Source organism: Panthera leo, chromosome A2, assembly GCF_018350215.1.
Source record: "Panthera leo isolate Ple1 chromosome A2, P.leo_Ple1_pat1.1, whole genome shotgun sequence".
NCBI lineage: Eukaryota > Metazoa > Chordata > Mammalia > Carnivora > Felidae > Panthera > Panthera leo.
In genome coordinates, this window is record NC_056680.1 from 26,279,738 (window position 1) to 26,305,660 (window position 25,923).

General features: G+C 52.5%; 1 protein-coding gene across 9 annotated transcripts; it reads right to left on the reverse strand.

The window, feature by feature from the left end:
* Nucleotides 1-3,344: 3,344 nt before the first annotated feature.
* On the reverse strand, nt 3,345-25,598 carry FAM3D (FAM3 metabolism regulating signaling molecule D). 9 transcript variants are annotated; one of them, XM_042929827.1, is made up of 12 exons: nt 24,457-24,602; nt 23,744-23,819; nt 23,590-23,640; nt 21,634-21,741; nt 19,272-19,292; nt 15,243-15,360; nt 13,760-13,818; nt 10,677-10,727; nt 7,064-7,148; nt 6,219-6,345; nt 5,379-5,518; nt 3,663-3,738 (listed from the first exon to the last, which is right to left on the reverse strand). In XM_042929827.1, the coding sequence occupies exons 3-11, from the start codon at nt 23,600-23,602 to the stop codon at nt 5,402-5,404; spliced, it is 699 nt and encodes a 232-aa protein (XP_042785761.1). In that variant the 5' UTR covers nt 23,603-23,640; nt 23,744-23,819; nt 24,457-24,602; the 3' UTR covers nt 3,663-3,738; nt 5,379-5,401. The 9 variants fall into 9 exon arrangements, with proteins under 9 accessions (XP_042785762.1, XP_042785757.1, XP_042785758.1 ...); XM_042929825.1 differs by lacking the exons at nt 23,744-23,819; nt 24,457-24,602 and adding an exon at nt 25,402-25,598; XM_042929826.1 differs by lacking the exon at nt 23,744-23,819.
* Between the last annotated feature and the right edge of the window lie 325 nt (nt 25,599-25,923).

Genomic DNA, 25,923 nt, shown 5'->3' on the forward strand with positions numbered 1-25,923 from the left:
TTTAAAATTTTTTTTAATGTTGATTTATTTTTGAGAGAGAGAGAGAGAGATAGAGAGACAGAGAGAGGCAGAGAGTGAGCAGGGAGAGGGCAGATAGAGAGGGAGACACAGAATCTGAAGCAGACTCCAGGCTCTGAGCTGTCAGCACAGAGCCTGATACGGGGCTCGAACTCAGGAGCATGAGATCATGACCTGAGCCAAAGTCGAATGCTTAACTGACTGAGCCACCCAGGCACCCTGCAGGTAATTTATTAAGGATGGGCTCCCGGGGGACACACGTAGGGGAGTGGAGGAGCAGGACAGGAAAGGGGAAACAACCAAGCAAAGGGACACTTTCAGGCCAAGTTCCAGCTCTGGTTCGATCCCATGGGGAGCCCTGGAGTGTAAATTGCACCTCATTGCTGTCCTGCTGCAAGACAGGGAGCTGGGCTTTCTGGTTCCCAGCCAGGCGGTCAGGAGCTGTGGACCATCCTGTAGTGATGTGAACTCCCACACTTGCTGGCCTCTCTTTTCTGCCCCAGTGAGCAGAGGAGGTATGAATAGCCTGAGGGCAGTTCTCCAAGAGGAGTGCAGACTGGTCGAGGGGACCTGGGTGGGGCACCAGCCATTCCAGTGTGCTGCCTTTCCAAGCTCCCCCTCTCCAGGAGACGCTGTCCCCAGTTCTCTGATTCATCTCATTGACGTTTTCTCAATCTTCTTTAAAGTGCTGTGCGAGACAGCTTTTAGAAGAGTACCACGAATCTTCTCTCACAACCAGGTGGCCATCCCATGTCCTTTTATTTTTTTATTTTTATTTTTTAAAGTTTATTTATTTTGAGAGAGAGAGAGAGAGAGAGGGAGAGAGAGAGAACACAAGCCAGAGAGGAACAGATTGAGAGGCAGAGAGAGAGAGGATCCCAAGCAGGCTCTGAGCTGCCAGCACAGAGCCTGATGCAGGGTCTGAACCCACGAACTGTGAGATTGTGACCTGAGCTGAAGTCAAGACTCGGCCCCTTAACCAACTGAACCACCCACGCACCTCCCATATCCTTTTAAAATAGGGACCACTGCCAAGAGCTCTGCCTAGCCCTGTTTCTGGCCATAGACTTACTTTAGAAGTCCTGGGGTGCCGGGGTGGCTCAGTCGGTTAAGCGTCCGACTTCGGCTCAGGTCATGATCTGGCGGTACATCAGTTCGAGCTCCATGTCGGGCTCTGTGCTGACAGCTCAGAGCCTGGAGCCTGTTTCAGATTCTGTGTCTCCCTCTCTCTGACCCTCCCCCATTCATGCTCTGTCTCTCTCTGTCTCAAAAATAAATAAACGTTAAAAAATTTTTTTTCAAAAAGTCCTTATTGTTTTTTTTAAATAAAAAAATTTTTTTTAATGTTTTTATTTATTTTTGAGACAGAGAGAGACAGAACATGAGCAGGGGAGGGGTAGAGAGAGAGGGAGACACAGAATCTGAAGCAGTTCCAGGCTCTGAGCTGTCAGCACAGAGCCCGATGCGGGGCTCGAACTCATGGACCGTGAGATCATGACCTGAGCCGAAGTCAGATGCTTAACCAACTAAGCCACCCAGGTGCCCCTGGTTTTTTAAATTTTGTAAAGTATTCTGTGAAGTGAGTCAGCTAAGCGAAGAGGAGTGGTGCGGTCAGGGTCCAGGGCCTGCAGAAAACCCGCATTCAGCTGGCCTCAGTCAGTCCTGGGGATGCGGAAGGAAGGGCGACTGGGTTCAGCGGGAGCCCTTTGTTAGCACTGTCAGGTGTGAACAGAAGGCCCTGCCACGTGGAACAAAATGGGAGGAGTTGGAGCACATCCAAGCTGCCAGGCATTCTCCACCAGAAGAGTCAGTTGGTGGCGGTGGGGGGGGGGGGCACCTGGGTCGCTCAGTTGGCTGTGCATCTGGCTCTTGACTGTGGCTCAGGTCACGATCTCCAGGTTTGTGAGTTTGAGCCCTGCCTTGGGCTCTGTGCCGACAGCACAGAGCCTGCTTGGGATTCTCTCTCTCTGCCCCTCCACTGCTCATGCTCCCTCTCTCAACTAAACTTAGAAGAAAAAAAAGAGTTAGGTGGGGCCACCAGCAAACTCCCGCTTTAATCCCTGAAGAGTGATCTGCACTGGGAAAAATGGGGGAATGGGATTGTGTGGTGGGGGTGGGGGGAGCGGTGCCTGGCTGGGTCCCCTCTTCTGACTTCCTCAGCCAAGCCTGCTCAAAGTTGTCCTCTCAGGCTTTGAGCTCCGATCTTCACCCTACTGGGACTGCAGCCCAAGTCCCAGCTGCCATGGCTCCTGGCCGAAGGTTCCCACACTCTGTCCCCTCCACCCCAGGCTCTCTTGGCTCATTTGAAGCCCTGCTAACCCCAGGGCCCCCACCACTGGTTTACACAGGACTTGAGCTGCTGCTGGTCTGCTGCATAGGGTGTTCGCACCTCTCCGTAGGTTTTGCAGCCTCTGCAGTTCACGCTCCGGGAGCCAGGGTACCAGTGCTTTCTGCTCCCATGACCCCCGCCCAGGATCTGGTCTAGGCACTCCCTGCTTGGCCCTTCTCAGAGACCGAAGGCAGGGTCTTTGTACATGTCCCTTGGGCCTTACCACCTCAGGGGGCTCCAGTGGCTGGGATCAATGCCTCTGGGCTAAGGACTCTCTGCAGAGCCACAGATGACCACTCTGTCCTCTGTAGGGCGGACAAAAAGTGCTCAGGAATTCGCATCAGCCCCAACACGAGCAGCACCCTCCCTAGCAGTGACTGACAGGACTGATGCAGACGCATCTCAACCTCGCCCTGGCTAAGAGATCTCTGGTGTGTGTATTCTACACGGATTCCTGGGGATCCTTGTGGGACTGAGCTCCACTTACCCACAGCTGTAGCAGAGCCGATAACACACCCTTTACTGGCTACCTTCCACCCCTGTCTTACTTCCACACCCCCATTGGTGTTTTCTAGAATCACTTCCCAAATAAGTCTCAGGGGCTGCTTCTGCAGAACCACTCAGAAACAGCCAGAGGTCTTTCCTGCAGCCTGCCTCTTCCTCCCATTCTTCCTTAGGAACCCGCCCCCCCTCCCCCGCCCCTGCCCGCCCTGCTCCGGCTCTGGATTCTCCATCTCTCATTCAAGCAGCAGATCAAGGCAACATGCTCTGTGTCCGTCCTCTGGCTCTCTCTAGTCCTGTGGGTCTTACAGCTTAAGCTGAGAGCAAAGGATTCATTTACCCTTCAGCAAAATCTCTATGAAACCAACCTCCTTTCCAGCTGCCTAACCTGGTGCCCGAGGCTGTCATCGACCTGTCCCAGCTTGTGGGCCAAGCAAACCCGGCCTGGGCCAGTTTGATCTCAGGGAGAAACACTGCAATTCGGAAGGTCAGAACGTTCATTCAAAGTCAGCAAAAATAAAATTTAATTGTGTGCTGCAGGTATGGGCAGTCTGTCCTTCCTCGGGAGTGACAGCCAGCCTGTTCTCTCCAGAGCAGACGGGCTCTGGAAGGATCCCTGAGTCTGGCCACCTTGGGTGAGCCACCTCAGCCCATGAGAGGGGTCTGCTTCCAAACAGGGGAGGTGCACAGTGCATGGGGATTCCCCCAGCACTTTCCACAGGCCTCTTGGCCCCCTTCTCGTCGCCGCAGCCAGCTCTGACTCCTAGAGTAGCCAGGAGCTTCTTTGGTCCACAGCTACCCTATGGTATCTTTCGGGGAACACAGCCTTCCAGCTCCAGCAGCTCCGGCCAGCCCTCGTACTTGTTTGTGTCTGGGTTGTTCTTTAAGAACTAGAGAGAGAGAGAGAGAGAGAAAGAGAGAGACGTGGCCCACAGGGGAGGCTGTTCAGAATTCACACCTGAATTTTCATTGTGCTTTTAAACCTCATGCCTTCACTCACTTTGTTCTGGCTTTGGCCTCATGGGGAGGTGGTGGTATTGGATATAACTAGCCCATTTCATAGGAGGGGAAACTGAGGCTCAGAGGGACTACAACTTGCCCAAGGTTTTACAGAGGGGATCAGAGCTCAGTCATCCCTCGGTGCCTTGGGGGTGGGGGGCGGCGGGGAGCACCAAGCATGGGAGGTGGGCTTGCCGAGCATTAGCTCCTCTGCCAAATTCTCTATCAGCCCCTCTAGGACACCCCCAGACAACCAGAACAATGAGAAGAAGCATCCTAGCAATTCGTGAACACTTGTCCTATGCCAGGCACAAAGTACCTTATGTTTTTATTCCTTATGGTAGCCCCAGGAAGGGCATACCATTATCATCCCATTCTATAGATGGGGAGCCTGAGGCACAGAGGCCCAAAGTAGCTGCCTGTGGCCACTTAGTTGGTAAGTGGCAGAACCACTTTGTAATATTAATTAAAAGTAAATAGAATAAAATCAGTTAAGATTGTGTTTAAAGTGCCTGGGCTTAGTTTACGGAAGAAACGAATGTAAGTGGCAAAGTCTACCAGTGGGATAATCGTGGCTCACCCTAGGGAATAAAGTCATTCTAGATGCTGCTTCTCTAACGCCCAGCGCCCCGTGTGTGGGAACAAAGGACTAGGTGGTTTCGATCACACCGTGGCCTCCGATTCATTTCTGGGTGATGGGTCGACTTGCGTGCTTCTTCTTTGCTGTCTTGGCCCGGTTTTGATGGGTTTGGAAGCTGGGCTTTATGAAGAACCGCGCCTGTGGCCTGAAGCCTCTTCCCTGCCTCCCGCCCTGCCCCCTCCCTGCACCTCACACAGGGATGCGCTGGAGCCCCCGCCCCGATGTCTGTGGTCTTCACCCAGAGGCTATCAACAGAGGGCTCCCTCCTTTTCTCCTCCAGCACAAGCTACTTTGTACAGTCATTTTTAAAAAGTAATTTCTAACGACCTGAATTCATTCTCTTAGAAACTCACGCATACAAACAAGGCCAGCATTTTCTAGACAGGGCAAAAACCGTTGCAGCCCATTGTGGTCCCCCCCAACCTGGAGTTCAGCCTCCTGACGCTGTCCCTCCCTGCCACCCATGGCCCCTTCCCTGCAGGCTGCTGTGCCTCTTGTCTGATTGCTGCCTGGGCCTCCTCCCTGCCTTCTCCACACTTCTCCGTGCTCAGCCGGGGAGGCTGGGCTAAAAGCATCAGGACGGGAAATCTTTGTGGAGGCAGGCTGACCTGATGACAGCTGCATCTGCATCGCTGAGTAGCTCAGACCTGAGCAAGCTGGTTAAAACCTCTCCATGCCTCCGGATCCTGGACTGTGAGATGGGAGGATAATTGTACCTGCTTCATGTGGGAATCAAAGAAGGCGCTGCAGGTAGCTTGCTCAGCCGAGCCTGCACGGAGCAAGTGCTTGCTGAATGCTAGCTAGTCTTTCTTATATATCAATCTGTGCTTGTCGCTTTCCTGCTTAAGCCTTCCATGGCTCCCCACTGCCTTCGGGATAGAATTCACTCACCTCGCTAGACCTTTATGCCTGAATCATCGACTCTTAGCTGCCTTCTGGGCAGAACTGAATGTTGTCACCTCCAAAGATGGGGCTACTTCATGCCTGGGGAAGATCTGGCTAGTTCTCCCACATTTTGGAACTGCTCTGAGCTGGGGACGCACAGATGGGGGACAGGGAGAGAAGGTGCAGCATTTCCCTGCGGGTTCCCAATGCTGCCTTAACTCCCCTTTCCTCCTCTGAGCAATCCTGAGACTCCATTGCTGGCGGGCCTCCCAGACCCTGCTTGGGGACACCCCTGGGTAGTGACCATAGAGCCACATGTCATGGACCCCTGCTGACCCCTTCCATATCAGGTGGGCTCTCCTGTGTCCTCCTCTTGATGCAAGTTTACTCTCTCCACAGGGAGCTTAGAAGGGGACAGCTCCTCTGGTCCAAACCTCTCTCTTCAGGTGGGGAGCCTGAGCCCTTGGGGGGAATAGGGGTGTGGCTTAGGTTTCCATTGGGACCAGAAGCTAGGCATCCCCCCTTCTCTGGGCTCCCCTCTCTGCCTGTCATGCAGGCTTCATCTCTACATTCCTTTCTCTTTTTTTCCATGTCTCTCTTGCCTTCATCCTTCTTTTCTCCTTTTCCTTCTCTTTTTTGGTACTTATCCGATAATTTATTATGACCCACCTCCTTGCAAAATAGTCAAGGCCACTTCCTGCTGGGGGATTACCCAGTCAGGCCACTCTGACCTCTAGGGGTCCCCACACCATTCTTCCAAGCCACCCCAGTCCTTGTCCATCTATCCCTGGCAACTTCCCCCCACCCCACCCACTTCACTGGGATGGGATGCGACCAGGAACCCACCTGCTCAAAGGGGCTTTTGTCCTTGAGGTCTTTGGCTCCTAAAAAGACCCAGCTATCTCTGAAGCCCAGCTGCTTTGCGTAAGAACTGCCCAGGCTGGAGAGGAGCTTCCTGGTCTCATCATTCAGTCTGCAGAGGAGCAGAGAACACGGTGAGGTAGAGGGGTGGGGGAAGGGTCAGGTTCTCAGGCCCTTGGCCTACGAGCAGAGTTGTGTTCAGGAAGAACAGGGCTGAGTGGCAAGGACTTCTCTCAAGAAGCCACTTGGAGGGGGCTGGAGAGGTGTTAGTACAATTTTGCTTCTGTTTACAAATATACATGTTTATTTGGAAAATATGGAACATCACAGAGGAACTAAAAATTAGAGTCTCACCCCGCTTGACATAATCATTATAAAATTTTAATATATTTCCTTCATGTCTTTTTTTCCCCCAGGTACTGTGGGATCATACCAATGCTTTTACAAAGTGCTTCTTTTTTTCCTCTTAATGCTAAAAGGTGAGCATTCTTCCATATCCTTAAATTATTTTCTACATCATTTTTGATGCAATATATCCATATATATATATATATATATATATATGTATATATATGTATATAATATGTCACCTACCAGCATGTGTCATAATTTCTATAACTAGTAGGTCTTTATTGGACAGGGACAGTGTGTCCAGTTTTTTACTGTTGTAACCAAGGCTGTGATGGGCCTCCTAGAACATGTACACTTGTCTGGTTATTTCCCTAGGAAAAGTTGCCAGAAGATAGAGCCAGCAGGAGAGTGGGAAAAGGCACTTAGGGCTTGGAAGCATTTGGTTTGCTATGGCCTGGCAGGTAGAGGTTCCCACTTACCTGGTTCCTGGGTCGTCATAGGAAGCCACCAGCACGAGTGCGCCCTCTGGAATTTCTTTAAGGAATTTCACCAGCAGCTTCACTTCTGCGGGAGGAAGGAAAGGAGGGTGCTGGTCATTTAGGGGAAGTGGCCACTGGTCATTCTCATTCTCTGCTACTGCTCTGATGAACCAGGAGTGGCCAGCGGCAGGCTGACACTGAGCTCCGTCTGAAGCTCTGGGGCCGGTAGGAGGTGGCATCCGGGGTGGAGCTGTCTGCAGCCCTTGTCCAGGGGAGAGCAACGTACACAGAGCAAGGGTAGCCTCATTCAGGTGGTTAAGCGTGGACATTGGAATTTGAAAATTCCACAGGCAATTCAGATGTGCAGCCATAAGTGAGAGACATTGCCCTAAGGGCCCTTGGGGACCTACACCCAAGGTATGGAGGTCTTTGGCCCCTAAGAAATCATCTCTCAACATCTCTGGGCTCTTTGCATACCCTCCGCCACCTCCTTCTACACTAGTTAACCACCTAACTTGTCTGTCCTGACTTTAGAGGATAGACCCACTGGACCACAGGCAACTCAGGTCACTGAGAGAGAACATTAGTGTCCTACAGATCCCAGCTTACACCAAAGAGCAAGCTTCCCTTTGCATCTTGAACACCGCACTGCAGGTGCAAAATCTGTGCATTTAACAGAGACAGGCCTAGCTGCAGCACGTTGGGGAGGGATCAGCACCCAGCTGGAGCTTATCTTTATGGCCATCTTTGCTGCATAAAAAGTGATAACTTATGGCAGCGATATAGGTTCCTTTTTAAGATTATTTAGGTTAAAAAAGTGAGCTGATTCAAAGGAAAATACTAACAATTCAGACGGTACCCTGGACATGGCATAAAGTATGCAAGGGGCTCTTGAATGGCTGAAGAAGTATGGACAAGACTGGCCTAGTGGGAAAATCAGGGCTGTATCTGTCACACAAGGGTGATCAGTAGCACTGCCCAGAGAATTTTTGTAAAGAGCAAATGTGACGATGACTCTCGGGCATACAGAAAGTGCACTATAATGGAACTGCAATTCTTAGCAGCATCTGTAACATAATTTTGGGGGGCCGGTGCAAAACGAAAATGTGGAGCCTTTTGGGGCACCAAGCTGGCTCAGTCGGTAGAGCATGTGACTCTTGATCTCTGGGTTGTGAGTTTGAGCCCTACGCTGGGCATAGAGATTACTGAAAAATAAAATCTTAAAAAAGACAAGGAGACTTTTGTTAAAAAAATATTAAGAATTTCAAGATGGCAAAACTAGAGCATCAAACCAAACCTGAATTCGCTCTAAGCACAGGGCCCTGTATGGCCACTCCACCCATAGGTCCATGCCCATGAAGACAAGCCAGTTCTTATATTCCCTGAGGATCCCTTGGACCTAGGGGAAGAATCAAGTCCTGAAAGCCAAGGTCAGCTGTCAACCAGCTCAGTAACACAGAGGTCTGTGTAGTCCATGACCACAACCTGTCCTCAAATGCTTCTGTTTTTGGGTCCCTGTCAGTCATGGTTACATTCAACTTGACAATAGGGCAATATAAAATTTAGTTTTTTTTTAAGTTATTTTTTCCCCCTTTTCATTCTGACAATGACCTCCTTGCTTCTGAGTCCTGTGGATGGAGTGAGGGAGAAGGGAAGGGAAGGGAGAACACTGAATGAGCCCCCCAGGTCCTTTCTCCAGCCAGGTAGGGCCCCTCCCACTGATTAGTGTGGGTTACCATTCAATCCCCATGTCAGTCTCATGAAGTGGACACTGTGTATTCCCTCCATTTTACAGATGACAGAACTGAAGTTCAAGAGGTGTCATTGCCTCACCCTGAAGTCTTTGACTCCAGAGACTGGACCTTGTCCATAAACCTGGCCCCCGGCCACCCTGAACACCTGGGGGGGTCCTGGACAGAGAACAAATGACATTCTCTGGCCCTCGGCCAATAGTCTACCCCACGTTCTTCTCACCCCTGTCTTAGCTCTGTCCCACACCAGGAGGGGACTTGCGTGCCTGCATGTGGACACCCCCAGTCTGCTGTTCCAAGCTCTGTCCACACCACCCTCCCCTCCAGAAACTGCCAGGCCCTGGCCAACCTTCAGTCCTAAAGGTGTATCTGTGGCTTCTGCCCAAGGGGGTCACACCTCGAAGACGTCTGCGTGGGCCCTGATGCAGGCTTCCAGTCGGCACCTCCTCTGGCCTTGCAGACCCTACCTGAGAGGTGGGACTCAGGTGGAGGATGGCCATCATAGGACCCATGGGATCCTCTGAAGCCCTGGGCACAGGACAGGGTGCCGGCTCGCGTCTCTAAGTGTGGTTACCTTGCAAACATTCGCAGCTGTGACTTCGGGCACCAGACTCCCATTCAATGCCTCCTTTTTTTGCAAGGCCCAGAGGGCTTCCCACTTTCTCGCTGCCTGGTTTTGTCTCCTCTTGGGCTTGTGTGGTTAGGTGGGCACAGTAGGGGAGTGATGCCTGAGCCTAGAGCTGGGCCCTGAGGTTGCAGGCACAGGGGAGGGTAGCCTAGCTGAGCTGGGCTCTGAGAAGGGGGGTGAGCTCAGTTCACCTATCCTGATGGAAACCGGCTTTTGCAGGACCAGGACTCCTGCTGCCTGCAAGGGGCTGCTCAGCTGCTTTTCCAGTTCTTATTGAGGCTCCTGTGTCAGAGGGAGGGAGGTGGGTTGCCAGCTGGGCAGTGGGTGGCATAATGGGTCTGGGACTTATTCCACCATGTTTTGGAAGATATCGGGATTGTTGGGTGAGAGTCTTGCCCCCACCATGGCTTTGCCAGTCAGCCTGTGGGCGAGGAAGCTGCTGGTGGGAAATTTCAGCCCAGGTAGGTCAGTGTCCTATAAGGCAAGGAGGACAGTGGGGTGGCTACATGTACAGAGAAGTTCAGAAAGCATGCCTGTGCACAGAGAGAAGAAAAGATGTCTGTAGAAAGATGCAGAGAGCTTGGAGCCTCAGAGATATCCTTTCTGGACCTTGGGAGGCCTTGTCCTGTCCTTGGGCCCAGTGGAGACCCTGCAGCCTTAAAATATAATACTCTTCACCCAGCAGAGCAAACTAGGCCGTATGTCCTTGCCCTAAGCACTTCAGGGCACACATGCCTGGCCTCCACCTGCCAGCACTGGCATATCTTTGCCTGAAGGTCTTCTCCCACCTCCAGACCTTCCTTTGTGCCCTGGGGCAGGCCAGAAGTGTGGGAAGTGCCAAGGAATTAGGGGCGGGAGCACCCCAGCTCCCTTGCCCCTTGAGACCTCTCTGAGGCATGTGTTGGACACTGGCTCCTGAGTTCCAGTTGCCCGCAGCGTTCAGCTTGATGACACATCGCACTGGCTATCTTCCTTTCCCTGTCTCACTTCCCGCTGATATTTTCTGAGGTCACCTCCTTCCAAGTCAACCGCTGCCCTTGAATCCTTGTCTCAGGCTCTGCATCCAGGAGAGGAATTTCAAAGACAGCAGGATGGCGTCCCACCCCCACCATGCTTCTTTCTGGTTGTCTCCTGCAGAAACCAGAGCCAAGCGTCTTAACACCCCATGGCTCTCTTGCCACAGGAAGCGGCTCAGCCCACCCTGTGACCTCAGTGCCAACAGAGAGGTGCCTACCTCCGGAGTACATGTCGAAGCATTTCTGTGTTAGCACCATTCCTGTGGTTCCTAGGGATGAGAGAACAAAACTGTGATTTCCTGGAATGTGTCATCCTGCCTATCGTTTTGCAGAAAATGGCTACTCTTTAAGGTCTAAAAATAGAATAATAATGGAGTAAAATCAGGTCCTGTGGAAAGCATGCAGCGCTAAGTAGGTGCCCACTAACCTTTGGACTGATCTGAGAGGTACAAGAACACAATGGTGGAGGATCTCTGGAATCGAACGGTATCCAGCTAATCTGGGTCTGTGTTTTGCCTTGCCACTTCCTAATGCACCACTTAGTATTTGGACCTCAATTTTTGCATCTGAAAAATGGGCTATGGGAACTAAGCGAGATGTACTTCAAATAGGTAGTAAACACAAGATAAATTTCAGCCGGAAAACAGTAATAAAAAGAACTACAGCCATCATCATTATTCCTACCTAAACAGGAAATCTGTAATTTGAGTCCTCCGACTCTGGAAGGCAAAGGGACTTGCCGTGGGCTGAACTGTACCTAGTGCTCGGAGTCTAGTAATCTGAATGGCGTTTGTGGTTTTGCAAAGGGTCCAAGTCCTACAGAAAACCAGGTGTTCTGGGGAAGTCGCAGTTCTCACGCTCCGCCACTAGATGGGGGTGTTGCAGAGGGGATGGCAGATCTACGTTTTCACCCCTGGTCCCTTCCCCCTTGCGTTAGGTTGTGGATCCGGGAAGAGGGTGGGGACAGGGGCCTGGGTAGTGGAGGCTCTCCTGCTGGGTGGGGGAGCTCACAGTGCAGCCCTTACTGGACTCTCAGAGCCACTAGTGTAGGGTCCTTGGAAGGGGGGGAGGGGTCTCTGTACACATGAAACTATGATCATGTGCGTTTGTGGATTTTTCTGGAATTAGGGGGAAAAGGTGCAGACTGAAGTTTCTTAAAGGAATCTCTGCTCCCTAAAAGGTTGAGAACTACCAATACTTACCGATCTTTTTGATGGCTTATTATACAGTTGAGACTGTGAAGCCCTGAGAGTGATTTGTTGGACTTCCCCGCAGCTGGCATGCAGTAGGTGCTACATAGATGTTTGGAGAGGATTTTAGTCTAGGGAAGTAAGTAATTCAGCTGGGTGATTAAGACCTGGAGTCAGCCAGATCCGGGTTCAAATCTATTGGCTGTGTAACCTTGGGCAAGTTGCCTAACCTCTCTGAACTTCCATGTCTTACCTCCATACAGAGTCCATAGCTCCATTCTAGCAGCGGGGTGAGGCTGAATGACATAGCACACAGTGAATGCTCTGTAACAGCTCTTGGTGTTACTGATGCCTGTGTTCATCTTTGGGCTTTGTGAGGGGAGGAGAGGGAGGCCCCAAGCTAAGCCTGTCTCATTGGACACTAGTCATAGAGGTTGTCTCCTGCAGTGGCCCATTTCAGGGAAGAGAGAACCAGCAGGTTTCAGCCAGATGGGCTGCAGCCAGGGCCAGTTCCTGCCCTTCCCACTGGGGTGAGGGGTGGGGGTGTGCATGGAGATTAGGTGAAACAGGCCCTGTAGACTGAGACCCCTACAGTCATCTGCCAGCATGCCCTCCCTGTAGGAAGCGGCCGCCAATGCAGTGAGTCAGGTCTTGCTCTCCTTCTCAAGACTGGAGGAGGCGTGCCCTGCTCGGCCTCCTGCCCCTCCCAGGCCCCGCTTTTCCTGGGCTGCCTTCTGACCTCCCACTCTGGGTGAGGCTCCATTTTTGCTTTAGGCTTTGACCTTTCCCCTGACTCGGCAGGATTTCTTGGCAGAAGGGGAATGTCTCCCTAGGAGTCCCATCCTACCCTGTCATTTCCTAAGTGTGTTCATGTGGTCATGACACACACAAGCTTGACCTTTTCCTTCCGGAGCATCTGCTGTGCCCTTTTTTCCACCTGCCCTGACCTTTGTCCCAGGAAGTAGCTCTTAGATTCAGGGAAATGGCCTGCGCTCTCCATCTAAGAGCCAGAGGCAGAGAGAGAGGAGGGTCTTGGCTGGGGCAGACCACCTGGTCCTTACTCCACCCCTGTAAACCCACCCCTCCTGAAATGTGTCCCTGTTTCAGGCATGGCTAGAAGTTGGTCTTCCTGCTGGAGATGCAGGGTAGTAAGGCTGTGGGTCTTCCTCCAGGTCTCCTTGCCCCCAGCCTCCCTGCTCCAAGCTGGAAGGAAGTTTCTGGAATGCAGGGCTGGACCCTCATGCCCTCCTCAAAGCCTTTCTGAGGCTCCCTATTGACTTTAGCTTCAAGCTCACACTTCTTAGTAGAAGGCTTAGCCCTTCATCCTCTCGCCCTGCCTGCCTCCCTATCTGTACCTGTCATCCTTCCCGCTTCTCTGTGTAGCCAGGAAGACCCTGTGTGGCCCCCAAGCCCTCTTCCCCACTTCTCCCTTCTCTGCTTCCTGTACAGTGTTGCCCCTGCCTCGAAGGAGCCTCCCCCACTTTTTCCCTGGTCAACCCCCACGATCCTTCAGGCCTCAGCTGACCAGCACCTCCCTCTGGAAGCCTCCCCTGACTACCCCCATCCCCAGCTGTATGTCCCAGCTCTCAGAGCTGTGCTTCCTCCTTCATAGATGTTCACCACATTGTAGTGGTTGTCAGCTCCATGGACAGGCCAGGACCTGTCCTTCTAGTTCATGGCTGACCCCTAGTGCTTCTGTACAGGGCCTGGCCCACAGTAGCTGCTGACAGTATTTGATGAATGAGTGAATGAAGGTGTGCAATCAGCTCATGATCTCACATTGTTGTTGGTTGTCCCTCAGGGTTTCATGTGTGTTGGCTTAGGCCGCATGGATGGGCCTTGAGGATGGGCTCATGTTTCATAGGAGAAGTGTATCTTCCTGGGATAGTTGCTCATGGTGGGGGCCTGGTCAAGACTCTGGTGGGTGGGACCAGGTCTTTTAGACCTTCTGTCCCATGGGCTTTCCCTCTGGAGCACTGCTGGATGGCCCCAGGTGTGTAGTAGGAGCTGAGCCAGTGTTGGTTGAATGAATGTGTAACTACCTCCCCCCGCCCCCGCCCCAGTCCTAAGAGCATGGAGGGGGCTGTCTGGGGGATAGGTCAGCAGCTCACCATTCACCAGGGCAATGTTCAGGCCTCTGCCCACGTTGTTTTTCACAGGGCTCATGATCCTGACAAAGAAGAAGAGAAACAAAATACAACAGTTGGGCCCAAACGTGGAATGAACACTCTGCTTTTGTGACTCGGGAACTCCGAGAGGGCCCACATGGCACTCTGCAGAAGCATCAGGAAGCACACAGAATAATTTGGGCCATCTGTTTTCTCCTGGAAACAAGCGGTGGGCTGGATTCTCTGAGGAATTCTCATGGCATGTTTGGACCAGAACAGTCTGCTCAGAAAAGAGAGAAGGTCCCTGCCTGGGGCTCTGAGGTGTTGGAGGTGGGACCAGGCTACCTCCCCAAGCAGTGAAGCCTGGCTGCTGGGAAGAAGGCAGAACCCAGAACATTGCTGCCGTCCTGCAGCCAGGGATCGTTGCGTAGAGCCCAGCTGTGGCCCTACCTGCCCAGCATCCACACCCAGTCCTCTGGCTCTCTTGGGAAAACTGTCCTGTACTCTCAGACCAGGTAGTTCTTGGGACTCACCTCAGTCTCCCAGGTCTGGACAAATAGAGCATCCTGTGCCCCTGGTCACAGTGATTGAGCCTGGTATGGTCACGTGACCCAGGCCAGCCAATGAAACTCAGTCTTGGGCCTTTTGCAGGGATAATTTGGGTGGGAGAAAGCTGTCTTCCCAGTGGGGTGCCAGCCTGGGCTAATATCCCAGCCAACCAGTGGCCTCCCTCCTTTACATGAAGCAGCCCATTCTCATGTCCCCAAAACTGAATCTAACAGAGGAGAACAGAGCTAAAGATGGTATGAAAGGGACCCTTGATGACGTGGTTTGAACCCCTGGATCCAGCTGGTCCTGAAGCCCGCTGTCTCTGGCCTTTTGTATATATGAACCACTAAGTTCCTTGTTTTGCCTGAGTTGGAGTTTGGTTCAGAAACCTGACTAAAACATCTGTGTCTGGCTTCTTTAGTAGGATAAACTTATTGTCCCCAGGGCCTTTACCCCAGGGCCATTACCTGGCTTGGATAATGGGTACACAGTATTTCTCTTGAACCTAAGTAGAAGTCTTGGCACCTGCTGCATCTGAACTTTGGTGCCTAGATCTTGACTTTGAACCCTCCCCAGAGGCATCCCCCTTTATAGGAAGCCCAGTAGTCTGGGTATCACACAGACCTGAGTTCAAATCCTGGCTCTACTACCAGTTAGCTGGGTAATGCTGTCTGAGCCTCAGTTTCCTCATCAATTATAGTCCCACCTCTGGGAGTGTTGGGGGATTGAATGAGATGAAGCCACAAAGCATCTCGCAAGGTGCTGGCAGATGAAGATGCTGCTGGGACTATTGTTATTTGTGACTCATCCACCCAGAGTAAAAGGAAGCCAGTGGAAGGTATGGGCTGCTTTCAGGGCCTGCCCTCGCAGCTTCTGACTTTGTGAATGAATGCATGAGTGAATGGAAAGAAAAAAAAAAAAAACACAAGACACTTACACCTGGTTTTCGAAGCACATGGTGGGGCCCACGACGTTAGCAGCCCCGCTGCTGATTTTAAAGGCGAAGAACTCTTTTGGGCAGGGCTTAGCGAGGCCACACTTGGCCCTCATGACTGCTGTTGAGGGAACAGAACAACTTTAGCATTAGCAGCTCAGGAAGGGACCCGGGAGGAGGAGGGGGAGGGGCCCGGGATCAGGCGCAGGACTGAGCTCAGAGGCCTCCTCCCCAAGGAGCCTTTGCTGACGGCCCGAGTCTGGGGGGTTTGCCCCTATGTTCCCATGATGCCTCCAACAGTCCCCGTCAAAGACACAGGACACTGGTCGTGTGGTCTGACCACCCTAGAATTCATTTTCGGGGTTCCCATGGCAGCTCTAGCCCCAGCCCAGTGCCTGACTCAGCACACAGCACCCCCAGAACTAGTGTGGAGGAACGAGTGGTGGTTAATTACCACCCTGGTTATTACCAGGGTCGCTGTGATGAAGGGGTTTTCTTGAGAACCTCTCTCTAGGGCCACAGCAGCCTTTTGAGCTCCCAGAGGCCCCCTGTTGGCAACCTCCTGGGGGCCCCAGCATGGTGGGTAGGACGCCTCACCAGCCAGGTTCCCGAGTCTTCAACTTCCTTGCGTATCAACATCCTTATCTGTGAAATGGGATAAATAGGGTGCCTTTCCCATTGGGTTCTTGTGAGGAATAAGTGGGCACAGGTTGAGGCTCAAGACATATTGGGTGGTCTTCTTTTTTTGAAAAACTTTGTTTTAATTATTTACTGATTTTTGAGAGAGAGACAGAGAGAGAGAGAGAGAGAGAGAGAGAGAATCCTAAGCAGGCTCTGTGCTGTGAGCATAGTCTGTGCAGAGCCTGATGTGGGGCTCGAAACCACGAACCATGAGATCATGACCTGAGCTGAGATCAAGGGTCAACCGCTTAACCAACTGAGCCACCCTGGCGCCCCTGGGTATTCTTCTTATCACTCATTTAGTGATCATACTGAACACCTACTATGGGCCAGGCCCTGGGATACAATAAGGAACAGGCAGGTGGTTCTGGTCCTCTCTCACTCCATGCTTAGAATCCACTGAGGATTCAGTACGTGGCACCTCTGATTATTGTGGCTGCCATTAAGACCTGTGCCTTCCCCGCGTGGGCCTCAGAGGGCAAACCCAGGGAGGGTGTGAAAGGCAGGAAACGTATACAGGACCCCCAAACACAGCCGCTGAGCCACTCGGGCCTCAATCGACCCTTTGTGAGCTGGGACATCCGTCACCTGTGCTTTCAGCCTGGCAGGCTTTAATTTATATTAATGCCTTGTGTTTTTGTTTTTTTAATACCATCTGACAGGAAAATACCTTTAGGGAGGGCTGGGTAAACACGGACTTAGAGAAAGTTCACCTGCAAAAGGAAGGCGGTGATTGGGCAGCCCCTCTCCTTCAGCCCTGTGCCAGGCATCTAGCTGAGCTATGGCAGTGCCTGCTTGGAGCAAACCCACAGGCTTCCTAGGAGAAGCTGGCACATGCCGAAGGCTTGCTGCGTGCTGGGCGCTGTGGCAAGCACTTTACATTGATTATCTTGTTAAATTGTGCCTATAACTCCTGTGCCTGGCATATAGTAGGCACTCAATAAATATTCACTGAATAAACCCATGGAGCATGTGGGCAAGGTGATTAGGGGCTCCAGGGCCCTTGGCAGCCTAGAGGGAGCCTTTATGTGTATCAGGGCAAAGGGCCCCTCCGGAGGAGACACAACCCACTGGCACAAGGCTTGGCAAGCCCATGACACCTCTAAGTAAGTAAATGTGCTCCTTCCTAGGAGAGAATGCCACCCACCCCAGGGTGCCCTGCTGCATTTCAGCTCACACGCCTAGTGGGCAGCCCTGGAGTCTGAGTGCAATGCCTGTCCTAGGCTCCCTGCCCTGCCCCCCTGCCCCAACCCGGAGTTTCAACACACCCAGAGCTCAAACCAGGACATTGTCCCCAGAGTGAGGGCCAGGGATGGAGACACCCACAAGGGGCTGTCCAGGCCTGTGACTCAGGACAGAGAGGGCTGGAGACGTGGACCCGACTCCCTTTCCCCACCTCCTGGAGGGGACCCTTCTCAAGAGGCCTAGTACCTGCCTGCGGGGCTGGCTGAGGATGAGGCGGGGGAGGGGTCCTCCTCTCCTATGAGTCTTGGGGCCCAACCTCTGGCCCCCGGGCCCCTCATGGGAAGGCCAGTTTACTCTTGAGACGAGAGGTTCTCACCTATGCTGGAGGGATTGTTCCAGGCCCCGGCCACCACCCTAGAGTGTGCCCAGAGCCTAATCAACTGCAGCTAAGTCTGATAAACCTGATGTCAACAGGCTGGCTTAAGCAGGCTTTTCTGGAATTGATTTTCTGACCATCCAGCCTTCACAGTCAAGCTACTGGATGAAAGGGATGATGTCCAGGGGTCTGAGCCACCGGGAGGCAGGGGATTTGCTCTCTGGGTTTGGGCTCGGAGGTTGCCCCCACCAGCCGCCTCAAACCCTGAGGCCCGAGCCCTCTGGGAACCCCTAGTGCTGTTGGTGAGGTCATGGAGCTCAGCCCTGGAAGGGGAGCAGTCAGGAACTGTGGGCTACTCTTCAGTAATCTGCGGGGCGACTTGCCAGAAGTCTCTCCCTTTACCTTTGCTGACTGTAAAATTGGGAGTTGGTTTAGATCAGGGTTGTCAAATAGCTTTTCTCTTTAATGTCAGTGGATCTGCTGTTATGATAAAGCTGTAGAGGCTGCCTGTGGGCCTGGAGGGAGAGGGTGCTGGGATTGACCGGTCATGTCGACCAGGGGAGCGGGCAGGGCGGGAGGCAGCACGTGAGCCTGGATTTGCCATCCTCTAGCAGGTGACGCCTGAGCGTTTGGAACAAGGTGTCGTGACACTGTGTCTACTGCAGGATGTGACTCAGGAAGTTTCAGGTCAATGGAGTTGAGGGTGTGGGGCAAGTGGTTCGTGTTGGTCCATACGGTCTTTGCTCTCTGTAATCCCACAGTGCACCGGGGCTCTTCTGTCCTTCTCAGTCAAAATTCTGTTCCTGCAACCACGTCCCTCTTCAGTCACTACTATGTCGAGGTGCAAGAAGGTGGGCCTGGGGATGTTGCCTCTCGCAAGGAGGTGTTGAGACCGTGGGCTCTGGACCACCACATACAGCTGTGTTGCCTTGGCCAAGAGATTTCACTTCTGTGAGTTTCAGTTTGCCCGTCTGTAAAATGGGGATGATTATACAGCACCCACACAAGGCTGTGGTGAGGATTGCAGGAGATGCCTGTAAAGCTCTGAACATGGGGTCTGGCACATAGTAGGCCTTCCATCATGGTACTATTATCATCATCATTACTGTCCTTACTCCCACCTTCTCTACTCTTCGGGAGCTTGGGTCCTGGCCAAAGCCCTGCTCAGATGTGTGCAGTGTCCCACATTTGGGGCCTCAGCCATGGGCTCCCCTGCAGCCCCACACATTCCTGCCTCTAGGCCTTTGCCATTCCCTCTTCTCTGATGCCTTCCATGACCCCATCTCATTGGAAGGGGGCAGCCCTCCTGGAGCCCAGAACACTTTGCCCCATCTCTCTTGGCATGTTTGGCACTTCTACCCCAACAGACAATCAACACCCACTTCTGTTTGCCCCTGGGGGCCTCTGTAGTGCCCGACATGGCCCCTCATACTTGGTAACAGGAACTGTGAGTCAAGCCTGGGGTCCCTGCATGATGATAATAAGCACAGCCCCCATCTTCTGGCCCAGGGGCCCAGTGGGGAGGCGGCTGTGCTCGGCCAGGTGCCATGACGGGGAGGCAATCCAGACTGCAGGGCGAGGGGACTGGGGAAGGGAGAGTTGAGCCATAGAGTTGAGAATCTATCAGTGGGCCACAAGGCTCGGGGGCTTCGGAAGGCAACATTGGGCCATGGGAGGAGAGAGCTGGGCAGACTCTGGACACAAAGATGTTTCCAGGACCTGCAGGGCCAGGAATAGCAGCCCTGGGACATCTCACCCTAAAGCAAAGGCAGGGTTGGGGTGATACTCACGGATCTCCTTGGTGACCAAACCTGCCGGAGAGAAGACAGATCTGGTTAGAGAGGAAGTGCTTTGGGTGCTCCCTGCTGGAGGCTGGGGTGTGGGGTGTGGGGCATGGCATTGGCCTGGCCAAGGGATCCTCCTCCCCTGCAGGATGTCCCGCCCTTTCAGGGAGCCCTTGCTCACTTGCCACTGCTACCCCTTTACACACACACACATACACACACACAGCACTTCCTACTCTAACAGAGCATGTTATTAAATGCATAAAATAAAATAGATTAGAAAGGAAACCAACTGTATATCAATACAGAAATAAAACATTAAAAAATAAATTTGTGCTGTGGTAATATATGTGCTTCTATATTAATGCATTAAATAATAAGGTGGGGTGTGTGCAGCCAGGCTAGGAACCCCTGAAGACAATGAATGTTGTCTTTCAGTGGCTGAACATTAATGGTTTTCGATGACCACTGTTCCCACTGGTGACATTTTCTGTCACCGTAAGCATTTCTCGAGACTCTGGATCACGTTAATGCACTTCTGTGTATTCTGTAATTAAGTCTGTTTGTCTCCCCAACTCAGACCATGAGTGGGGGCCACATGTTAGGTCCCTGGGACCTAACACGGAATAGTTGCTCCATGATTGTTGGTTGGAGGTATTGATTTACCTCAGGTAGCTGAGTTCTGGGGTATCCTTTCTTTCTTTCCTTCTTTCTTTTTTCAAGTTTATTTTCTTTATTTTGAGAGAAAGAGAAAGGGAGAATCCCAAGCAGGCTCTGTGCTGTCAGCATGGAGACCGACAAAGGGCTCAATCTCACAACCGATGGTGACCTGAGCTGAAATCAAGAGTCGGAAACTTAACTGACTGAGCCACCCAGGTGCCCCTGGGGTTTCCTTTCAAACACTGTTCTCTTTCTCACCTCAGGCTTGGGCTGTCTCTTCTAGAGGACACACCTGATCTCCACTCCTGCTCTGAGCCTCCTGTACTGACCTGGGCCCATCCCTTCCCAGGCTGTCGGTACAGCCGCGTCAATCTGTATGAAAGCAGTGTCCAGGGACATGTTGGCCACCATGAATCTATATAAATCATCTTGACATGGGTGTGAGCCATGCTTGACAAGAAGTGTATGAGGTGAGGGATCTCGGAGACTCCTCTGTGGGATGACTGGCTTCTTACAGCTGTGAAGTTGTGAGCTAGTCTGGGCCACTAGAGGTTATTATGTTTGATTGTGTCAATGGAGGTGGTTCTCTGAATCCAAGGAGAACCAATGCAGAGGCATAGATAGCTGCCTTTTCTCTCCTTCCTTAAAAGAATTTGGACCTGTGAGACCACAGTTCCCATTCCTCCTGACATCTACAGGGAGCATTTGGGCAAGTTTCTTAAGAAAAGAAGGAGATGAGGAAACTTACACCACACCATGAGGTCATGTATGAGTCCACTCCACAACCAAATCTTGGATCACCTCATGGGGCATTTGTGCAGATTATATGAGATTATTCATGTAGGTAACTGGTATTACTTACTCATCCATCATCCCCCCCATCCATCATCCACTCATCTGTTATCCACCCGTCCATCCATCCATCCACCCATCTGTCATTCATTCATTACCCACCATCCATCACCTATCCATCCATCCATCCATCCATCCATTCATTTTTCTTTCACTCATCAAATGTTTACTGAGTATCTGCTCTGCACCAGGTGCTAGAGAAATGGATGTACACAAGATAAAATCCTTGCCTTCAGGAAGCTGACACTCTAGGGGCTGGTGATAGGCAACGACCAAGTAGACAAGTAAATAAACACTGGTGAAGCTCTAAAGGAAATGGGCTGACATGAGAGGCAAAAGTAGGACAAGGGTGTGTGGCTGCAGCTGGGGTGTGCAGGAAAGGTCTCTCTGAGGAGGTCACATCTGAGCAGAGACCTGAAGTCTGAAAGGAGCTGGCTGCAGAGAGATGTGCAGAAAGAGTGTCCCGGGCAGAGGGAAAGCAGCTGCAGCTGGAAGCCACAATGCTCAGTTTTCTCCCTCTTGGCCTCCCTCTCTCCCTCCCTCCTTCCTTCCTTCTTTTCTTCCTCCCTCTGTCCTTCCTTCTCTTTCCTCTTTCTTCTTGGAATCACATTTCCAAAATGACCCCTTGATGTAGGTGCGTGTTTTGGCCAGGGCCTCGGAACACTTCCATGTTCCCCGTGGGCTCCAGCCTTCCCGACAGCCTCCACCCCCACAAAGGCTGGGATCCCAAAGGCAGCCCACACCATGCCATATCTGGTGGCCCATCTCCTGGGCCACCCACGGACAGAGGGAGGAATATATCCTTGGCCCCGTCCTGGTCCATAGGCCCTACCCCCCAGGAGTGGGCCCCACTCACTCAGCCAGCGGGGCAGACGGATAGTTTTCGCGTTTAAGCTGATGTAGCTGCGAATAAAGATCCATGTGGAGACCAGGGCAAAGACGAGGGCCAGGAAGCGAAGCACACCTGCAGAGCAAGGAAATGCTGCCATGAAGCCACATCACAAGGCCAGATAGCAAGATTCTTACCAAATCCCCACAGTGAGACCATGCCACGGGATCCCACTGAGGGACCCTGTGTTGTAGCTCCAGGTCAAGGCCCACACCTTGGACCGGTTCAGGGGACCACGTGGTGAGACCACGTGTGAATCCACGCAGTGATCAAGTGGTGAGATCACGCTACAAGATTACATGGCAATATTTCCCAAAGTGAAGCCACTGGGAGGAAAAGGTAGAGATGCACCTTCTGGGGCTCCGCTTAGCCATCCAGAGACAGAATCATTGAGGGTGAGGCCTGGAATCTGCACTTTGGAGGCTGGAGAGGTGTGTTGTGAAAGCAGGAGGCAATTTCTACTGCAGACAGCCCTAAGAGGCGAGCCTCCCGGCCGGACGTGGGAAGGCTGCGTCCAGGGCCCCAGGCGGCCGGTGCTGCTGTGTGATGTTGGGCGGACCTCAGGCTCTTTGGGTAGGAGTGCCTCAGTCAGAGTGAACATGGTTCAACACCCTTGCCTCTGAGCCTGCAGCTTGTCGGGAGGGATGTGACAGTTGTCCCTGGTAGGCAGCCTCCAGGGTGGCTTGGGGCCGGCCTCCCACACTTTCCATCACTCCCCCTGAAAGCCACCACAAATAACCACACAATGCTGTCTATAGAAATACACATGGCCTTGCTGCCACGGCTTCCCTGGCCTTGTGGCCAGATGGCTTCCGCATCAGTGGGGAGCAACCCCACGCACAGGAGAGACCCCCACCCCCACCCCCCACCCCTCTGAGCTCCGTGTCCTGTCTCTTCCCTTACTCTCCCATGAGGGTTAGAAGCAGGCTCCACTATGCCTCCCAGCTCAGGGACCCTAGTGGCCCTGCTGTCATCAGGCCATGTTTCTCTAGCTCCACCCCTGACCTCCATGTGGCCCTGAAGTCAACTCCGTGGTCTCATGCTGGTTTCTGGCTACTTGGGGGTAGGGGAGAAGACTCCCTGGATCCTGGGGGGCAGGGCTCAGGTCTGTGGGAGTCCCTCATCTTCTGGGGTGCAGTGTGACTGTAGGCACCCAGAATTCTCCCTGGGTATTATACAGTCATTTTGTTAGGGCACCAGGAGAACAGCTTTTACATACATTATTTCAGTTCATCCTCACAATAAACTTCTCTGTTACATACTATTGACTATCCCCATTTTACAGATGAGGAAACTGAGGCTCAGAGAGGTGGTCACTTGGCTGGTAAGTGACAACGGTGGGGTTTGAACCCAGGGAAGTAAGCTGGTCACTTGGCTGGTAAGTGACAATGGTAGGGTTTGAACCCAGGGAAGTAAGCTAACTCTAAAATTTGTGCTCTTCCCCACAGCTGTTTGGGAATATGGATGAATTGTGTCCATTTCTTACTTGGTGCCTCAGTTTCCCTATTTGTACAGAGTATAGCATGAGGGCGTGGATGAGAAGGCAAAGGCTACTCCTTGTGCCCAGCCCCGTGATGTGAGGATTCTAGAATAGCCCTCCTTGAGACAAATATTTTGTCCCTAATTTCCTACCAGGATCAGATATTTCCAAAACAGGGTCACTCCCTGTGATCCCAGCCAGATGGGGTCATCGTGCCAAGCTTCTCTGGTCCCTCAGCCTAGAGGCAGGAAGTCTCCTTTTCCCCTCTTCCAGGCTCCCCCTGGATGGGTTTCCTCCTGGAATTCTGGCCTGACCATTTGAGAGCACATATGGCCAAACAACCTGGGAGTCTAGGACTGCCTGCACTGCTGATCGAAAAATGATTCCCAAATCGATTTCAGACCTCAGCCTTGAGCCTAAGAATCCTTAGAGCCTGACCCTACCTGACACTCTCATCTTGTCCAGGTGAGGAGTGGCTTGGGGTCAGTGTTAGCCTGTGGAGAGAAGGAAATCAAATTGGAAACTGGCACCTGGGGTCTGAAAACAAATAAGGCTGACAATTAGGGACAGGTACCTCGAACAGAGGAGATCACAGACCTTTCGGTTTGGTTCCTCACCATCTGCCATCTGTTCCCTCTCTGCCTCCACCTCTCCTTCACTTTTGTCCCTAGAACTTTATTCAATTCAGCATGTCTTTTTTGGTGCAGACATTGGCCAGTGGAGGAAGGTGAAGTCTGCCAGCCACTGTCTCTTGGAGGGCTGGCTTATTCACTCATCCATCCATTCATCCTCCCTCCCTCCCTCCCTTCCTTCCTCCCTCCCTCCTTTCTTCCTCACTCCCTCCTTTCCTTCCTTCCTTCCTTCCTTCCTTCCCTCCAGCTAGCCAAGAGACATTGAACTTGAGCTGGCTAGCCCTAGTCAAACCAGCAGGAAGACAGAAGCTCGAGTGAGCTCGAGTGAGAGTACCAAAATGAAGAGTAATGAGGACTCTCCCATGACGGCTGAGTTTGCACAGGGCGCTATATATGCAATTGAATCCTCCTTGAATTCTCACACTCCCCCATTTTAAGGGTAGGTAGACCAAGGCTCGTTATGGTTAAGCCCAGGATTATTCAGCTTGTAAGGATCAGAGTCAGAATTTGGATGCAGGTCTCCACTGCCCAATCCCCACAGGGTCCCATTGCCAGTGCTTTTGTCTCAGGAGAATCGAAATTGGGGTTTCCTCCCTTCTTGAGCCCTGGGCAGGGGTAGGGTTGTCCTTGGCCCCTCCTCCTTTCCCCTGTGCCACCCCCCAAGTGCTGGGCAGTTACCAGTGATTTGGCAGCTTTGAAGACCCCCAGTAAGTCTCTAGAGACAGAATGGAGGGGAGGGCAGGGCTGGTGGTAACTGTTCCACGTCTGTGACCCGCTGCAGCCAGCTGGAGGGGCCCTGACCTCAAGGACTACTCCCACCACTCTTCCTGCCCCTCCCATCCCAGAATCTTCTTTATCCTAAGAATCTATCTCAACAGACTTGGTCTCCAAAGTCCAACTGTCAAGGACCCAGATAAGAGACAGGAGGCTTGAGGTCTGCCACTGAAGCAGTGGGCTGGGTCAGTCCTTGACATTTAAACAAGAGCAAGCTCCAGTGCAAATCTGCATTTCCTTTTGTTAAGCAAGTATAAAAAACGCTCCCCTCCCCCCACTCTGGCCCCGCCTTCCAGGTCCTTCCAGGTGAGAGAAGTGAGCCGTGCCTGACACCACCCACAGAGATTTTGTGGGACTTTAACTTCCTGAAATTCAAATTACCACCGCCCCCCTTTTTTTCCAGATACAAAAGCACGTTATGCTTTTGAATGTTCATAGGATGTGACCTACAGTGAACAGCGACTTACAGAGAGCCCAGGCCAGGGATGAGGCTGGCAGGACATTCTGTGGGATCCCCATATGTGGAGGCTCCAGGAGAGCTGGGGGCCCAGCCGGATGGAAGGAAGTATGAGGACAGGGTCAGATAGATGAGGTGGCACAGATGAACAGATACTGATATTCGCGGACAGCGAGTCAGAGACAGAGCTTGGAGAGAGCAAGGACAAGGGGACAGGGAGACGGCAGAGATATAAAGAGAGAAAGAATGAGACAGGGACAGAGGATGAGAACAGATAAAGGGGCAGAGGTAAAGAGCAAATACTCACAACATGCACTTACCCAGATTCAAAGGGAGAAAGAGTGCCATTCAGAAAGACATAAGAAAGATAGGACAGAGGCTGGGGCACATACCTGGGCAGGGGGCTAGCTTCTCCCTGGCATGCCCATGCCAAGCAGGGTTCTGGCTTCAGGGTGGGGGTGGGGAGGGGAGGGGCAGCGACGGCTCTTCCAGCCGGACGTGTCCACTCTGCACCTGCAGGGCTCTCCAGTCTCCTGAGTCCCTGGCCGGCTCACCCTGGCAGCCCGTGGGTGCTCTGGAGACTCCAGCTCCAGAGTCGAGGGCTCCGGGACTAGACTGCTGGGGGCGGAGAGGGAGGAAGACCGGCCCTTGGGACAGGTACGCAGGGTGGGGCAAAAATTCCCTCTGTAGCCACCCAGACCCAAAAGTCTCTTTCCTACCTGTTCTTGCGAGATTTGTCTGTCACAACCTGTTATTCAGGTTACGTAGCTGTGGGGCAAAGGTGCAGGGAGAGAGGTCTTCCTGCCCTCGCATGCTGGCTTGAGGCCTAGGCATACATATGGTGGCTCCAGGGTGGTAGGTGGTCACAAGGTCAGCGGGGTGGGAGGGTGGAAAGTAGGGGATGGGGGAGGAGA

What these genes read in the sequence shown, in the direction of transcription:
- FAM3D (XM_042929820.1), bottom strand. Translation starts at nt 22,267, where the DNA reads ATGTTCACTCTGACTGAGGCACTCCTACCCAAAGAGCCTGAGGTCCGC. An exon ending in CCGTCTGCCCCGCTGGCTGA is followed by an intron (nt 19,293 to 21,633) that starts GTGAGTGGGGCC and finishes TCTCTCCGGCAG; the next exon opens with GTTTGGTCACCAAGGAGATC. An exon ending in ATGTGCTTCGAAAACCAGGT is followed by an intron (nt 13,819 to 15,242) that starts GTAAGTGTCTTG and finishes CTTCTTTGTCAG; the next exon opens with GATCATGAGCCCTGTGAAAA.